We start from the raw sequence: 19,898 nt of genomic DNA, 5'->3' as shown, positions 1-19,898 counted from the left end.
TCTAAAGGACATTTTCTCTAATATATTTTTACGCTAAAGTCATGTTATCTGGTGTTTCTGATCGAATCACGGGAAAACAGTGCTCACTTAGAGAACTTGTTGTTCCACAATAGCTGTACGTATTGTAGTTCTGCTTGTGCAGAACTAAGTACAGCAAATCACACTACCGGTTTTTATTACAAAATCCATCACAAGCAATACACTACAAATATCAATTTAACGTAAACTCTCTATACTGGGTAAAGAAAGTCGACCCAAGGTCCTAGCAGCCTACGGAAGGATCTCCAAGGAGGTCCGAAGCAAGCAGATAGCTCCGAAGCAGAAGTGGGATACATTCAGGATCCCCAATCCGCCACGTAAGCAGAGAAGAAGTTAGGAGGCAGAGATCCGGAGCAAACTATGTCACTAAGGGTCCCAACATAGATCCGAGCAAGATGAGTGGGAAAAGAGAAAGCCTAGAGTTCCGAGCAAACTAGAAACATTGGATTAGATATATGCTAGGACTCCAAGCAAGCTAAAAGTAGGGTGACCAGTCGCAGACTGATGTTTGCCCAGAAATCATCTCAGTTGTATAGGTTCTGCAGGCGAGACGGTGGGGCTGTTGTTCCTTCGTCATCATATGACTAATGGTGTTCTCTCTGGTATCTGCGGTTATAGTAATAAATAGTAAGACTCACATGGCTGATGTTTGTAAATATAAGCACATGTCGGTTTGTGTGTAAAGGCAATTATGCGGCATATTATAATATACACAGGGGAAAAACATCCTCTAACTGGCCACAGTAAGTTGAAGTTAATTTTCATTTTAGGCCTTAGTGCTATCGGTGTAAGAGAGCATGTTTATGTTTTACAGAGCAAGATAGTTAAGACGGTGTGGGCCTAAGAATGTATGTTGCACTTAAGTCGAACCATGACCTTATAATTTCATATTTGTTTCTCTATATACAATTCATTCAGTTTCTTCTTCCTCTCTTCTCTACTTTTCCGTTTGCTGCTATATTTCTATGGTAAGGTCAATTTTAGACATACTTTTTAAAATATGTTTTCGCGTACTTTTGTATATTATCTCTCAAGGCAGTTTCATTATTAACCCTACACTCAGCTGGTGATATTGATGAGTACGTTAGAAAGGTGCAGGATTCCAATCCGTGGTCTGATCCGCGTACTCAAGAAGTTAACGATAGATGTACATCTATCGCTGAACGAAAAAGACTACCGATCGTCTACTGTCCAAACTTCTACCAATCACCAGACAACCCTGCAGCGGTATTCACAACTGTGATTACTGGCAAAGAACATGAGTGTAAAAGGTTAAGTAAATGTCCGTTAATAAAGTCGCCGTCTTAGCTCCAGGCTTTTCCGCCATGACAATACGCTATTTATGTTAAGTACGGATGCACCAGTAGAATTCTTTTCGAAATACTATTCAATATAGTGAAGCATTTTAAGCACAGTCAGAAGCTACAAAGCTAGAACCAGCAGACTAAAATGCATACTTAGGATAGTCTTAAAAATACTATATTAAACATCACGCACAAATACATCCATATACATATAATAAGTATCCAATGTTAGACAACGTAATCGTATAAATGTAAAAATACAATTGTCAATTAGTAATCTAAAATTATATTGGTAAAACTATTAAATATAACATACAAGTTGAATATAATGTCAGATATGTGTTTGTGGTGAAAAACTATCCCGAAACGCTATGTCATGTGACCCCTTCACATTAAAAAAATGAGCATGAGTCCAAGAAAGCAAACTTCAAGATGTTCGCTATAGTTGTGATGTAACGTAGTAGATGAGATAATATCTTCTTATCCATAAACCTGATATAATGCCACTCTCTCTCTCTGCCGTTTCAAACATATAGGGTACACTCATGTTGAAACTCATTATTTATTGCATATCTATAAATATGTATAATATAATTTGATATGGTTAGGGATATAATGTTCTAGGAATATAATTTGATAACGAATTCGCTCGGTATTTCTTATAATGATAATTTGTGTATAATCGGCAAAGACATGTATGTGAAAAATTTCATGTCAAACGAACAGTAAATAAGAACAATAAAACGAGAATAAATTTTTCTTTTCCATTTAGCAACATTTTATTTTATTCATTATAATTTTCGTATTTATAATTCTTTTCCTATGAAATTTACCACAAATATACGTTTCCCGATTATACACATAGTATCAGTATTAAAAATACCCTGCAAAATCATTATCAAATTATATTCTTGTAAGAATACAGTTATAGATATACGACAATAATTTTGGAAATGAGTATACCTTTCCTTCACATTATTTAATGTAAATGCATTAAAAACTTGATGTCACTTGGACACCATTTAATATCATTAAATTGAGCTAATTCTTCTTATAGGTTACTTTGATATCATATAGAAATATTTTAGTGGGTGAAACTCAAAATAATGACCACCTTAATATTCTTATTAAATGAGTAGGATAGAATCAAAACTGACAAGTTACGAAAAACGGAATATTGTCATAACAGTAAATTCTAGTAGTACTAAATGCGAGCTATTTAAATATGAAATCAATTGGTCTCCAAACACACAAATTCAGCTCCAAAATCGAGTACAAATTTGGTGATGAGTGCCACAAGTCACATGTTCCACTGGATCATGAATTCATGTAACCCAATAAGAGCGCTTCATTGGTAGCGCTCATCCTCCATGTTTCTTCTTTGTATGAAAGTGGGCTGTTGTTTAATTCAGTTTAGTGTTGTTTTGTTGCTACTGTGAGGTGCGGAGAGTGACTGAATAACAATTATCTAAGTGTAAAATATATATTTGTATCGCCTGTTAGTCCTTGTGAACAATCAAGAAAACGGAAATATGATCCCTCGACCTGGAAGAAGAACAAAGAAAACCAGGCAAAGTAAGAACGTATACTAGGCTGTATTGTCATTAAACGGGAGACGGAGTGTTCTCTTACATCTGAATGAATTCCTATCTTACGTATAAATTGAACACGATTGGGTGATGTCGGTAAAAGATGAAGTAGAAGAAAACAATGACTGTTTGACTACATTTCATTGTTCTCAAGAATGTTTTCTTTGTTTCACATTTACCACCTTAAGATCTGCCCCAATACCCGAAGTGCAACCGCAAAGAAGGGACCTTCAGATGTACAACACTAAATATGAATGGCATCAGAGACTTCCATCTCAATTCCATAAAAAGCCTGAGAAAATGCCCCAGGATCAATTTATTCTCAAATATGTTGAAATACGCAATGTTGAACTAGGAAGGAGAAACTTAGTGTGACTGCCAAAGATGTGTTACTGAGGATGACAAAGTGCTTTGTGAGGAACACACATAGAGAGAGAATACCTGTGTGTATGGAGTATTTCATGAGTATTCTATAAGTTCCCCGTTTCAAAGTGAGCAGGATCACAAAAGAATTTCATGTCATGGGCTATATTTGCGAAAAAAGAGGAGGTTTCAAAAAAGAAGCTATCTACAACCCGAAGAGAGAGCACGTCATAAACTTTATAAACAAACTGCATTGAGTGGAATCTCATTATTGTCGTGGTATTGTAAAATGGGTGTACCTTCCAAGCCATTTCAGCGTTAAAAATCGTGTTAGTGTTATTTATCACAACAACAAAACCCATTTGTCAAGCTGGCATTTTTCTGTGATATTTTCAACACGCAATACAAAATTAGCTTTAATACGCCGTCGAAAGATATTTGTTAAACGTGCCTGAGTTTGGCTGAACAATTGAAACACGAGAAAGATGAGAAGAAGAAAGAGGCGTTACAGAACGGAAAAGCAGTTCATGTGCTTCCTTACCAAGCCTTTTATGAATATTTGAAGAACGAGGATCCAGAAACACTGCTTCCTTCGTACTATTGCCAGAAGAATCTTCCCTTACCTCAAGTACCAGATCAAAAGACTTATTATAGTCGTCAAGTGTATGTACAATATTTAACTATCATACAGAGAGACAGTAAACGGGAGATTAGTAAATGCACTTCGACGTCTTATTGCTGGACTTCGAAAACGAGTATAATCGGAATTCAAATTTAGTTTCCTCGGGTGTACTTCACTTTCAGAGTTCCGTAGAATTGTCCATATACAAGAAAATGAGGTTATTCTCTGATAGATGTACAGGACAAAATAAAAATTCAGCACTTGCAGCCATGTGCCACTATTGACTTGTACGATGAGCGCCACCACATATCAAGGAAATCAAAAAAAAATATCCTATAACAGGACACAGTTTCAAATTCTCCGTGTTTGGGATTATAGAAATGGCGTTGTAAATCCGTGTGAGTATGGCGTAGTCCCTCATTGACAAGTGGTATAAATGTCATGACATTTGGATGCACGGCAACAAAGTTATTGCGTTTCAACTGTCAGTGTGTTGTGTACATCGGTCGGAAAATGAGTTTCAAACAACGATCTGCAATTGAGTTTTGTGTTAAACTGGGTAAAACTTTTAGTGAAACGCACCAAATGCTACAAAATGCATATGGTGATGAGTGTCTATCCCGTACGCAAGTTTACGAGTGGTTCAGGCGATTCAAATCGGGTAGAGTGACGCTGGATGATGACGAAAGATCAGGCCGTCCCAGAACCGGATTATCGGAAGAAAACATCGAAAAAGTGCGTTAATTCATCAAACATAACAAAAAATCGTCGGTGAAAGTTATTGAAATGGAATTAGGCATTCCTCGAACAACCGCATACCGCATTTTGATCGAAGTTTTGGGCTTCAAGAAGGTTAATTCGCGGTTTGTACTACACAAACTCACCAAAGACCAAAAAGTTGATCTAATTGCTCATTGCAAAGACATCGTTAAAAGTGCTCGGCAGGATCGAAACTTCTTGAAATCGATTGTAACTGGTGACGAGACGTGGTGTTTTGAATATGAGCCCGAAACAAATCGGCAAAGTGCTGAATGGAGAGCGCCAGATGAAGGAACACCCAAAAAAAGTCGCTTGGTGAAGTCAAAAGTTAAGGTGATGCTGATTTGTTTTTACGATTCAAAAGGAATTATCCACAAAGAATTTGTTCAGCCCGGCCAGACAGTCACTGGAGAGTTTTACTTGGGCGTCATGAAGCGTTTGCTGGCAAGAAATCGTCGTATTCGGCCCGAATATCGCGAAATCGGCAGTTGGACTCTTTTGGACGATAATGCACTCGTTCGGGACTCGTAACTGAATTTTTGGTCAAAAATCACATTATTCGGTTGCATCATCCGCCCTATTCATCAGATCTTGCTCCGTGCGATTTCTATCTGTTCCGAAACTGCATTTGGCGATGAAAGGAAAGTGGCACGCATCGATTGATGCCATTGAGAAGGCGACGACCGCCGTCCTAAAGACCATTCCAATAAAGGACATGGAGAAGTCGTTTGACAACTTGTTGGAGCGTGCAAATATGTGTATTGATGCGGAAGTTGAATACATTGATTAATAAAATTGATTTGTCCCAAAATGTACATTGCATTTTTGTTTTTTAAAACGTTCGGTTTCTTTGGGAATGGAGGGTGTGTAATTTCAGTTTATGGGTATTTCATTCATAACATTTTATTTTATTCAGAATAAAACACGAATGAATGTCGAACCTTCTACTTCATTTCTAACAGAGATTTCCTTTCTTTTGAACACAAACAGTTTGAAGTTAACTCATGTTCAGTATCAAAACTCGCATGTTCCTTGCATCAGAATCAAAACTCACAAGTTCCAGATTTTAGGCGTGAATATAACTAGAACTACTACTCACTCATACATTTTGAAAGTAAAAATTAGATTCTGATCCTATTTTCCGTCAGAACAATCATTCTCCCCCAAAGGAATACACGCGTAAAACGGTATATGCGTTTTTCGCGATTTCCCAAAATTTAAAATTTTGGAACATGTGAGTTTTGATTCTTGCCTACTCAAATGTAAATGAGTATATTACCTTGGTTCCAATTGGTACATAAACAACTGCCTTAAGAGGAGGTTTCTCAACACTCCGAAGGGATGCGTTATTTATCACTTCCTCTGCATACTCATAGCCGCCCCTATGATAATTGAAAAATTAAATTAGGCCAAATATGCAGCACATTTTCTTCACTTTTCAATTATATAGTTGCAAATATGATTGCCTTAATGGTACCATAAGAAATCTAACTATTTTTATTTAATAACTTATTTAATTTCTATGAAGACAAATTAATATATTCGAATTTTATTTGATTTTTCTAAAACAAAATAATCACAAGGATTATATATATATATCTTACGCAATGGATGGGACTCATTCAAATTTATATAAAATTGTTATGGTGATAGATCTTTACGCACTTAGAACACACGTGAAATATTATGGTGTGCAGACCAATGGTTGCTAGTTATTGTCTATCAAATTTGGGGTTGAATTAACTAGGGAACGTCACAAGATGCTTTTCTAACTTCAAATCGATACTATGCTCATTTGACTCTCTTTTATATATGAAACAACTACGCATATGGAGAAATCCTCGATCAAAAGTGTGTTCGGATTACGACTGTTCCAAGTTCAAAATTTAACATTTTGCGTATTATATGAAATTACCAATTTTTGAGATATACCCTTCATTTTTGGTATCGGGAAAGGTTCCTGGGTACTCAGCAAAGCGGTGAGGTAAAATTATAAACAGTCTGCAAGATAAGTCACTTATTGGGGGTGGATGAGGGATAATGCCGGCTTACAACTTGCAAATGGCCTCCTGTTTGGCACACGGTATCGATAGGCTAATAAAATGTATTTGCTACCCTATTCTACTGTATTATCATTCAAATATCACTTTCCAGTATGTTCACCTTCAAATTGAACAATGCCATTTCTTTCCGAAACGCTCCGCCAGGTGTGTAAAATTCAATTAAGAACGTCAGGGTATTCATAATAATCTTCTGATAATCTATATTGTGATGTTGTTTCCCTTATGTAGGTAGCAGACAATATTTTATTGCAAGGTTCTGTCACTAACGTGTTATTTTGCCCAGATCAGCTGTCCAACAAAAATTTTGCACTAAGGTGCACAACATAGTATCATATGTGGAAAACAAAAATCAGTTTATTGTTAACCCTTTATTAGGCCTTGTTGCTCCTGAGCAACAGTAAGAATCTATACTTTTCCATATTTATTATAGGCCTTGCAATTTGCGATTATGCCTGCAGCAACATCTCTTTGGTTGGAACATCATTTTTGCGTTCAGAATATCGAAACTTTAGTTGTAGATGTTACTAGAGCAGTGACGTGTTTCCAACGTTTGGTGCCTTCCGTTTCCGTCGTGTTTGTTTTGTTGTGCACAGCACTGAAGAAATAAAAGTTTCGTTCTGCAGTTTGAGTAGAAGGTAAGTGAATGTCTACTTGATATTTGTGAAAAATATTATGGCAGTACCTAACATTCCATAACAATAATCACGCCTTTGAAATCTGTGTTGCTTGAAAGGAAAAAAGCCAGAATACGGTGTATTTCAAAACCATGGTCACTGTATCCTTTCATATTGAAGTGACATGAGACATGTTTAAAAAGTCAGCACTTGCACAATCGTCCCTCTTTCGATGTTGGAAATAATCACGCACATATTCAGGGACGTAGATAAGGTCATAAGGACACGGTCACAGCAGCAAATACGAAGAGGCGTATCCAGTGGTGCAGGGACAACAAGGCGTGGACTCATGAGCAGTGGAAACACGTAATGTGGTCCGATGAATTGACCTTCACCTTCTTTTCAACAACCGGTCGTGTTTACGTTGAACAACACCGTCACAGGCCTATGATACAAACTGTCTGCTCTCAACTGTAAAGCATGGGGGTGGTTCTGTTACAGTATGGGCAGTGATATCGTGGTTTTCTGCAGGGCCCGTTATAGCCCTGCATGGAATGATAAATGCTAAGCCGCATGAGGACATTTTAGGGGACCAGTTTCTACCCATGGCCCAAATATTGTTCCTTGATGGTGTTTGCATCTACCAAGATGATTTGGCACCCTGCCACGCTGCAAAAAACGGTGAAATCATGGTTTGAGGAGCATGATCAGGAGCTATTACACCTACCATGGGTCCCACAATCACCAGATCTGAACATCATTGAGCCATTGTGGTCTGAGTTAGAAAGGCGTGTTCGGTCTCATTACACTCCACTAGCCTCCCTTAAGGAACTGGAGCATGTTTTGGAGGAACAATGGTACAAAATTTCACACACCACGATTCAGGAGTTGTATACGTCCATTCCACTTCGGATCCAATCTATTTTGGACGCAAAAGGAGGCCCCACAGAATACTAGGTATTTTTTCACTCTTTTCCAAACGTTCTAGATTTTTTCCTGTCCTTGTATATAAATTTTAAACATATCTCAACTATATATAAAAATGCATTAACTGATATAAATTAAAAGGGTTATTCCGGTCGACATGGAAAGTTGAAATTTGGCATGATTGTAGCTACCCAGGTCTAACCTACAGCAAAATTTCCAAAGGCGAATATTTTTAATTTTTAGGGGGTGTAAAGAAGGGATGAAGAAATTACCAATGTTATTTAAATGGGGCTATTTTTGGACCTATAATCTCATATTTCGGTACTTGAAATTGGAATAAACACTTTAAATTCGGCATGCTTGTACATTTGCTTCAGAATTATTTAACAAAGTCACAAAAAATTAAAAAAAATCCAACCTTAGTGTGCTTTTATGGGAAACAGAAAAATCTTTCCCATGTTATTTATATGGGACATCTTTTCCTGCCCAATATTATTCATCTTCTGTAGGGCTACAATGATTAAATTTAACGAGATTGTAGGTTTTCTAGACTAACCGACAGAAAAATTGCCAAAAATGTTTTTTTTTAATTTCCAAGTGGCCTAAAGGGGATAAGAAAAAATCCCCATGTTATTTAAATGAGCCTTTTTGGATTTATAATCTCATATTTTAGGAACTTGAAATTGGAATACATACTTGAAATTCGGTATGCTTGAAAGTTTTTGTTAGCATTAAATACATAAATCATCAAAAGTAAAAATTTCTAACTGTCGAGTTGTTTTATGGGAATCTAAACAATCTTTCCCATGTTATTTTTATGGGACGTCTTCTACACCGCAAAATATTTAAGCATTTAAGGTAGGATTACAATGAGTATTATTGGCATGATTGTAGCCTTCTGGGACTAACCCACAGAGAAATTGCCAAAAGTGAATATTTTTAATTTTTAAGAAGGCGAAAGGGCAATAAAGAAGTCTCCATGTTATTTAAATAGACATTTTCTTGGGATACAAAATCTTATCTTTTAGTAAGATGAAATTGGAAAATAAACTTGAAATTCGAAAGAAATGTGAGTTTAAGAGGTTCGAGACCGTAGGCCGAGTAAAGGTGAAGCTGAATCCCCAAGCTGGCAAAATTCAGGAAATATGGAAATATGAAGGCGAATGCAAGAAAATTACGGTTAATGCAAAGGATAATACGTAAGAGATGCGAGGCCGTAGGTGGAGGAAACGCGGGGGACGGGCGGAGTCCCCAGCTAGCCAAAGGCTAGTCTTTGTATAAGAATTTATTCAGAATATAATTACTTGGTATTAAACGGAAGCATAGATAGATAGATAGATAGATAGATAGATAGATAGATAGATAGATAGATAGATAGATAGGTAGCTGCAATGGGTCTATTCCGGACGTTTTCGTTCAGTTTAGACCCCTTTTGCAATGCACGAAAATACCCAAGGGGTCTATACAGGACGAATGGGTCTATTGAGGACCAAAAATGGGTCTAAGCCGGACGATAGGGGTTTAAATAGGACGGAGGGGTCTAAGTAGGACGATCAGTGCTACCAACATACTTTTCTTGAAGTGTTTACTGAAACTTTATAAATTATGCTCATCTGATAGTGATTTGAAGTTCAGTGTTTCTTTTCAGCAGTAAGGCTATTAGACACTTAAATCTAAAGTTTGAGGTGGAATCCGAACTACATTTGTGCGTTGCAATTTCTGTTCTTTTTCAACCGGGAATCAAACTCGGGACACCACGTACCAAAGTCATGAGTGCTAGCCACTATAGCAACGAGAATAGCAATAAGCATGGCATAAGAGCTTGTGGTAGCATTATAGTATCAAACTACATATATCCATTATATTTCTTCCATCTCATTTGGGATTATTTTTTTTAAATTGAGAAATATTATACTAGTTTCCAACTCTACCATTATACCAAGATCACTAAAAGTACAGTCATCCAAGTAAACAAAACACATCTTAATTCCAAGTAATTCGGAATACTTAATAAATAAAAAGATAAATACACAAAAACATTAAAATAGAAACGTAAAACATTAAACACTTGATGCAGCACTTACAATTTGGGACATCTTTTCGGTATAGTTTATAAATATCTTATTGATAAAGTGGTAGACCGCTTATGGTGGCGTTTCATGGTTCGATGGTGGCTAGTGCCAAGTCAGATTTGGGATAGAAAAACACCGTGTGCATCGGTTTTCTCTGGATTCTCCCGTTTCATCTATTATCAAGTGTGGGAGGATTTAGTAGCCTGGAAGTTCCACTATTTTCACGAAATGTGGTCAAAGTCCTTTTTCAAGTATGATGTTGCAAACTAAATGTGTTTCAACTTTCATAAAACTCAAACCGGTTACAAGTATGTGGAGGAAAGAGTATGATGATTATTGAAGTTTAGTATCTCTTTTATGCACCAAGGCTATATAAGACGTAGATCTACAGTGAAAAATGGTATGTGAACGACCATAATACTTTAAAATTTAGGTACTCTTTCATCACGAATCGAACCCATGATCTAATGAACCAAGGACGCGTGTTAATTACTAGACCAGCGAAAAGTTTGGGGAAAAATTAAAAATGTATATATTACATCTTGAAAATTGATCTACCAGCTTTTACAAGAACTAAAAAAAAAAGCGTTTTAGATTAGTCTCATCTTATGAAACAGTAAAGAGATACCTGTAGTATGCATTCAAAGTTCACTACTCTTACGCTTTTGGTAAGGAAAAAAATTAACTTGGGAAAAAGTATTTTAAATCCATCTAGTGGCAAACAGTTTCTAGTCACCGCGCTCCAATCACCGCAGGCTTCTTAGAGGTACACATAATGATTTATTTATACTTTGTCATTTACCCCACACTTTCCTGGCTACAACCCAATTAAGAATTAGATATTTGGAAGCTTCCAGTTGGATGGATGGTAAGTTAGGCATAAAACCTAAATGTATATCAAATAACGAAGGGGCACTATTATGTTTGGTTTAAGTTAAACATGAAAGATATATGTCATCTCATTCAACCCGTGCCCTTATATGTGGAAGACATACCATGAATGCGCACTTACAAAAGGGGCCAACCTGTTCCAAAATGAGTGTTTCTTTAATTGACAATTTTGTAATACGAATTTTGATTACTCCCTCAGTAATCATTATAGCTAATAAGATCATTAATAACAACTAGCTTTTTATTTGTGTTAACATTCTCGGATTTACAGATTCTATAATTCAAAGAGAGAAGGATTACAATCATTAGATTGAATGAGTGGAGAATTGCTATATGTGTTATCAGTGACGTATTTAAGATTTCGTTTCGGGAGGGGCTTTGCTAACTTTCGGGGGGGGGGCTTTGCCTGTAAATGTGAAAATTTTGCAAGATATTTCATTTACTTTACTATAGTAAGTAAGATTTCCGAGGGGTTAAGCCCGGAAGACCCTCCTAAATACGCCACTGTGTGTTATTCTTTATATTATTAAAAAACAATATGATAATTCCAATTCAAAGTAAACATTTGTAATGCACTTAATTTTCCAACTTTAAAAATTTCTAATGTTTCTTAATATGCCAGTATTTACTCTGATTTCTCATCTAAATTTATGTTTTGTGCAGTTTGTGTTTTGAGTATATTCTTCTATAGTTATTTTGCGTTTTTTTTTAAATTCAATTATTGTCAAATTACTTTAAGTTTAAGGCCACACGAAAGTTCTATGAACAAGAGGAATTGATATAGCATAATTAAATAAAAATATTGTTAAACCTACCCAGGGATTAGTGGCCGCATTGGCTTAGTGGTAGAGCGTTCACCTCTGGTGCTTGGGGTTCCTGGTTCGATCCCAGCTCGCGCGAAATGAACTTTGTGCTGGACAAACACCGTGTACGTGGGTTTCCTCAGGATTTTCCTATTTCCTCCCAATTTCTTCATTTCACCATTTCATTCATTTCTCAACATCACCGTCTCGTTTAGCCTATCCGGCATAACCGTGGGGCATAAAACTCAAGGATTTCATTTCATTTTCTACTCACGGATCAAGGCCGGATTAAGGAGGGCTTAGGGGGCTGTAGCCCTGAGCCTAAAGGCGGATGGGGCCCCCCAATTTGATCAAAGTCTCAACTGGCTGTCTAAAACGCTTACTTTCAGCTGGTGCATGCCGTGTGTCTAGTTACGAGGAGCAACTCAGGGATTATTCTGCACATGTACAAATTTATCTTTTCTTGAAGATGATACAATGAGAATTTACTGCGTTACTATTCTAAACTGCACCAGCCGACAGCCTTGAAAATTCGAAATTCCATTTCAAATTCATTTACAAATAACAGGGTCCTGCAAACCTTATATATTTGGGATATGACTCACTCGTTCATTCATCAAAGCTTATAGAATATTTGCTGTAAATATCGGAACTTAAAATTTGGCAAATATATATCTTTTGTGACACAAGTATATAATAAAAATTCGAAAACTCGAAATTTCCCCTCAAAGAGAGTAAACTAGGGGCCATTTGTGAAATTAAACATTGTAATTTCACTTGTGATAATTTTCTTCAAAATCCATAGGCAACTTCCTGTATATAACAACTAAACATATGCCTTATATATATGATTTATAGTACAGGTAAAGGGAGAAAACTCTAAACTTCCAATTTTCGCCCCTATAAGAGAAAATTAGGGAGAAAAATCCAAAAGCACATATTGTGACATTATAATATTTATGACTTATTTCTATCACAATTTAAATAATTTTGACTATTACGGTGTCGATCTCGTGTTTTGAGACAATTGGAAAACGCTTGAATTGTGAGTTATCAAATCTCTATTTCGAAAGAAATAAACGATAAATAGTATTGGAAGTCCAGGTGTTGCCCACATATTATTGAGCCAAAGTACTTTACTTGGTTTGCTGTAGCCATTTGTTAGTCTTAACCAGAGGTAGATAGATACGCTGCTTATCCAATGGGTCTATTCGGATCGTTTCCGGCGCGTTTAGACCTATCTTGGAATGAACTACAATATACAAGGGGTCTAAAACGGACGACTAAATGAAACAACGTTTTCGACTATTTTTCTATACACTGTTATCACTCCCGTTTTAAAAGGCTGAGGTAGCTAGATACCATGAGACAAAAATAGCCAAAACTTGTTACAAATATAGTTTTGGCTCACGCTGGTTATAAAGTGTAATCTACATTCTCGATATACTTTACAGTATTTTCATTCTCTCTGTAAAGAAGAAAAGATACTGCAATTATACTGTAAATAGACATGATTTATGGACACTACAGTGCGTCAATGCAAGTTTTCGCTTACTCTCAGCCAGGCCCGTATCCACGGGGGGCCAAGAGGGGGCCGGGCCCCCCTAATTTTTTCTTGGCCCCCTCTAAAATTTTAATTGAAGACTTGCAAAAAAATCTCGATTAATTCTATGTGTGAACACTAAGAATAAAATGCAATATAAAAGAGATTATTCCAAGAATTTTTCCATTTTAACTATTTGACGAACACTTCTAAACATAGTTTAAAGGAGTTAAAGTAAAGTTTATCAGTCTTCTCGAATCTCGATATGAAATTACACAATATATATTGAAGCAAGTTTTCCGAAAAGAAGGAATATGTTCATAATACTTTACGCCACAATTGTAATAGTGATCTGGGAGGTAGGAGACGAAGTGCTTACTGCAAGCCAAATCATAAAAACAGGAGCAGGAACAAAGCGTTTATCTTTGTCGATTGCTGTAACGGCGGTAGGTTATTGTTATTCTATTGTGTAGTTGTAGTACATACATGTATTGCAAAATCCTCGTCAACAGCAAACCTTAGATTAACTGTGGAACAATTAGTTGTGAATTGAATTAAGAGCTCCGAGTTCCGTTAAAGGCGATTGATTCTAGTAGGGCCAAATTATTGTGATGTGGTATGTAAAACAAGAACTGTGGTGGAACATTCACCGAAGTAATGGTTGCAAAGACTTTCATATGTTTGTTCTCGTAGAAGAATAAAGTTAAGCTAAATTACCTTAATTAGATGAGTAACTGAGCAAGTGAACATATTTAACGTTTAAGTTTAAGGATTAAATTCCGGGTTGTGGAGCCAGGACTAGTAAAAATTTGCAAGATTTAGAGGAGAAATTAAGTAGCAAAATGTTTTGTATTGTACTTGGGGTGGGAGATCCCGTGGAAGTAGCTAGTTTTCATATAAAAACGTTGTAAATTGGAACTATTTCATAGTCGCGTACGCGTAATAATTTTGTAATTCAACATGAAAGAAGCAGTGATGCTTTTACTCGATACTAGATGGGTGCAGCGTTTTACTTACATTGAGGAAAATCTGTTCTCCGGACAGTGGCATATTATACAAATATACGGAATCCTCTTGCTTACTACAAAAATCAGAACGCAGCATAGCTTATCCGTATGCTACATAGGAACTGCCCTTAGGTATTACATCATGCCTTTGCAGGATGTCTGATGTCTAACAGTCTTCCTTATATTGCATACATATATGTATGCTACCTTCGTCAGCTATATGTTATATACGTCCATTTGTATGTGAGATCCTGACAGCCTATATTGTTTCATACGGAAATTATGTATAGATGGAACACTTATACAGAAAGTATTATAAAACATGCGTTTTCATTTATACGCTTACTGTATGTTGTCCAAAAACTAAGGTACAGGATTTACAAATGCAACCTACGATATTACGTAAGCCGCATACATTTTTTCTCAGTGTAGTTTTTAATAGCATTATAGTATTTTTTTTACCTGTTTTGGTATGTGTCGTCTTGGTATAGTGTGCAGGTGGTTCATTTATATAAAACGAGTTTAATTTAAGATTTTAAACAAGGACTTAGTACAAATATTAAATAAAAAAAATACAACTGTAATTGTAAACAAAGGAATTACTTCAAAGTTACCCATCCAGCTAATATTTAACAAAAAACAGAATAAAATCTGCAATCATCAATTTCTACTTAAACTTTACTCATTTTATGTTCTGTTACGTTACCTCGAGGGTGTGAGTACGGGGGAGGAACCACAATTACATATGGAAATCCATTATTAACCTAAAGGGGAGACTGGTGGGCCGCGCGGAGCACGGTTGTAGGTAGTTAATGGGGAGTGCGCAGTTGGGAAGAACGAGCGAAGGGAGAAGCCGAAGTAAGGTGGGATGATGCACTACTAGATTACTTAGGTTAGGTTATGCCTACTTCGCACTTATCTTAGTACGTACTTAGGTTTGTAGAGCTCTCCTATCTCAAGCAGAAACTCGTAAACGATACGTAAACGTATTGATTTTAGAATTCTTTGGTTTGAAATTCTTAAAATAGCAATATCCCTGAGGAACATATTTGCTATATCTACTAAGAAGCATATCAAGTATCACGCTTTATGCAAAAATAAGTAAAATGTGCTTTATTGTTCAAGATCAGTAATAAAGACATTAAAAGATACATTAAACGAATGTATTACATGGTCTCATCAACTACAGAATTATAATCCCAGTTTTTCAGCTATGTGATATATGAATGCTACGTCGTGAAAAAAGAATGACATAAAATAATAATATTAATAATAATATACAGTGAAACCTCATAATGACACCGATAAGATAAAAGATTGATTCAAAATTGTGTATACACCTTTGTAAGTTGGAAAGTATTGTACTGATTGCAATGGAATTTGCGCTATAGCTATTCTGGTTGACGCTTTTATCGGTGATATATTTTAAAACCTATAAAATATACCCATATTTTTAGAACATAGTAGAGAAAGAGAAGCTGTTGAAAATTCGACACACTAAGGAATTTGCTACATACATCTAAATATTGCCTTTAGCAGTGTTAATAAGAATAATATCATAATTCATGTTACACAGACATTAATAATAACTTATACCAAACATACACACATCATGCCCAGAAAATTTAATAAAAAATATGAAAATAACGGAATGTAACACTCATAGACGCCGACTTGAAGAAAATATTGGGGGAGCCACTGGCGCAAATCCCGGGAGGATGAAAAGGACATGTCCCCCAGTCTTGGACCTGGGGAACAGTCCCCCAATAATCTGACGTAAAAAGTGCTTTTTGGGATAAGTGTTATGATTTGTGTCCGTCTGCCATAAAGGAATGTATGATGGAATTTATTTCTCTCAGCTTATATATATATATATATATATATATATATATATATATATATATATATATATATATATATATATATTAGAAAGAATCGTATTCAGTAGTAGTTCAAACTGAACTTCGTGCTGTAGTGCGTTTAGTAGTTTCATCAATATGTATTAATTCCACATCCGCTACTTGAGCACAAATTGCAATAAATGCCAAAGGAGAATATGTCCCTCTACTCATTCTGGAAAATTGTCCCAGCTGTCGGTACGGGCAAAAATCCCGGGGAAATTGGGAGACAAGTCCCCCAACATTGGAACTGGAGGCTCCCCCAATAAACCGATTTGAAGAGTGCTTTTTGCAGATAAGTGTGATGATTTGTGTCCGACTGTCTCAAAGGAAAGTGAGATAAAATTGATTTCTTTTGGCTTTTCCATTTTTAATGAAAATGAAGGTGTGCGACTGTGCGTGACGTAACCTGATGTGAAATCTTATCTCCTCCTCCCTCCTAGGCCCTAGCACACGAAGAGTATATAGACTACCCAACGTCAGTAGAACCCATCTTTTCAGTAAACGCGCATTTTATCTATTTGTAGTATCAGACTAGGCATCTACTCATGCTTCGTAAGTAAAGAAAAGAATTTAATTGCTGGAATATTTTTCTCCGTAATTTTAAGGTTACATCTGTTAACTAAAGTGTATATGATACGTGTCAGATTTCTGTAACGATTCCTGTAATGCTGTTGAGATTATCATCATTTTGCTCAAATAAGAGTATTGTTGCGTCATACATAATTTTCTTTCTTCATAGTTTTGGGGAAGTCATTATTTATATTATTATAAAACAAGTGTCCAAAATTTTAACGTGGATAATTGTTGATGCCTAATTGGAAACATACCAATTATAAATATTCATGTATTAAGATTTCAGAATGCGTTCACGGCAGTGATTTGTAATACGGATGTGTACTACTACTAGGCTACTTCATCTGCATCGCCTAATATATAATATACTCTACAACGTGTTCATCACAGAAATCAGATTCATCTTCCGTAATATGAAAATCTTTGAGTTTTGTGTCCCATGGTTATGCTGGCTGTGCTAAAGGAGACTGTGATAATGAGAAATGAATGAAATGGTGGAACGAAGAAAGTGGGAGAAAACGGGAGAACCCCGAATAAACCCACGCACATGGTGTTTGACCACTACAAAGTGCACGTCGCGGGAGCAGGGTTTGAACCCGGGACCCGATGCACCAGAGGTGAACGGTCTACCACTGAGCCACTGCGGTCCTTTACCGTAATATGGATTTCATCTCCCTTCCCTAGAATAAGTCTCAAATCTGCCCACCTCGCAATGTTGCACATAACCAGTGGGGGCTTTAGGATTGTGTTTCGAGGGGCTACGCCCAACACAGGGAAGGAAGTGACAATTGCCCACCTGAGTTTGAGAATTAAATGTATTTTAATTTATGCATGAATTGAAATTTCAATAGCAAGAACTGCAGACCGATAAATCCTATATGGTATAATACAAAATCTTAGGAGTGAATCTCACCTTTTATTATATCCATAGAAGAAAAAGGAAGTATACTCTTGGCCTACTTAATTTTCCAGGTTAATTATTCCCCCGTTTTGATTTGCTTTAATTCAAACATTTCCTTCTTTTTAAAATAACAAAACGATATAATTTTTTCTTTGTTATAATAACTAAAGTTCCGTCATGTTGATATCCGCTCAAGTTGGTGTGGAACACCAGTTTCGCTTATCAACTCCTGTTAGTTTAGGTGTTACTGATGACGGCCGACTAGAATCACAACTAACAACGGTCAATAAAGTATGATAGGCGAAACCAAAGATAGTAACATCAAGAAAAAGAAACAGAAAATTAGAAAGGACAAAAGAAAGAAAAAGAGGACGCAATTCTTACATTATATGAAATTTGGCAAATACAGTATTATTTCTGAACAAAGAGCATAAGAAAATGGTAAGTCAATGATATTCTTAGAAATGCTAAGAAGAATTATTGATTTGCGAAAAGCTAACATATTTATTACGGGGCGATCTTGAGCCCGATAGCACCCTATACGCCACTGAAGACAACTCTGCTCCCCTGATCCTCCACAACATTGTTTTTGAATTTCATAAATATTTTGAACATTGTTTTATATATATATATATATATATATATATATATATATATATATATATATATATATATATATATATATATATATATAGATTACTCCACCCACTCAATATTGAAGACGAATTTACGCCGATCGGGGGAGGGCAAACAATGAATAAATATATAATCATATTCAGACGTTTTCTATTAGGTGCTGGATGAAAGACCCTCCCCCACAGGATCTCGGTCCGCTCCATCCGTTCCGCTGCGAATTTCAAGACCTAAATCAAATTTGCCTAAAACAAATTCAAGTTCAAAATTTGGGAATTTTACTGGAAGTTTGCGCACCACATTGATCGTCCCTTGTCATATCAGTGCTGCGATAGTGTTGGTTGAAGCTTCAGTGCTCTATTAAACACAACTTTGAAAGTGGCATTTTGTATCGAATAAGAAGGCTGTTCCTAATATTGAATTAAAGGTACGACGAAGTTTACGACATAAATTCTTTCTCCTCTTTGTTACTTTATCCTAAACTGGATTATATTGGGGGGCATGGACCCCACCTTTAAATATTGGGGGGCCAAAAGTGTCCTGCCCCCCCCCCCCAAAGTCAGTGCCTATGATGCCCGCTTTTCGCACGGGTAGAATAAATTTTATGGAAAATATTTCAAAACATTGCAACAATGAAAAACTCGATCGACGGATTTTAGACATAGAACTCGCTAAAGCTCGCTGGGGGCTCCGCCCCCAGACCCCCGGTCAGGCCTTTGATATTAGGTGTCATGTTCTAGAAAACTATTCCTTCAGGAATTCACTTCCCTTTACAGTATACACCGTTTACCAATACATACTTCAATTCAACCGGTATTATTCCTTCCATGTAACTTTGAAAAACAAGCGCACAATTTATTAGAAAGAACTCTATTATTACTTCTCCTCTGGCAATCATGTGCGTGGCTTATTATGTACACTTTGCGCACACCTATACATGTTAGAGACAATAACAGAATTTATTTTCTCAAAAAATAAACAGCGAACACTGTCTTCCAATAGCCTACCTATTAAACCTTGCATTTTGCGAAAACACTCACTGTTTACAAATGTAATTTTTGCAACCTTTCAAATATTTATTTGTAGCATTTTTTAATATTATGTTTTGCAGTGTAATTTAGTACAATGTATTATAATAGTGTCATTGTAGTTAATTGTACATATTACCTGGAGGGAAAGTAATTCATATCTGTGATATAAGGGTGGGGAAATATTTCAGGCTTCCTGCACATTTATTTTTGTATTTACCATGAAGACTACAATTTACTAGATAATTTACAAATATGAATATTGT

The 19,898-nt window shown here is 36.2% G+C and overlaps 1 protein-coding gene across 2 annotated transcripts in view; it reads right to left on the bottom strand.

Moving 5' to 3' along the window:
- LOC145688938 (uncharacterized) overlaps positions 1-19,898 on the bottom strand; it is a 344,877-nt gene that overhangs the window by 223,502 nt on the left and 101,477 nt on the right. For both annotated transcript variants that reach the window (XM_081763105.1, XM_081763106.1), the window contains exon 6: positions 5,956-6,058. In XM_081763105.1, the coding sequence (XP_081619231.1) occupies positions 5,956-6,058 (103 nt within the window). The remainder of the gene's footprint in view (positions 1-5,955; positions 6,059-19,898) is intronic.

This window comes from Thermobia domestica, chromosome 7 (genome assembly GCF_964235325.1).
Source record: "Thermobia domestica chromosome 7, izTheDome1.hap1.1, whole genome shotgun sequence".
Classification (NCBI taxonomy): Eukaryota; Metazoa; Arthropoda; class Insecta; order Zygentoma; family Lepismatidae; genus Thermobia; species Thermobia domestica.
The sequence above is the reverse complement of the archived record's forward strand: the minus strand, read 5'-3'. Positions and strand labels throughout refer to the sequence as shown.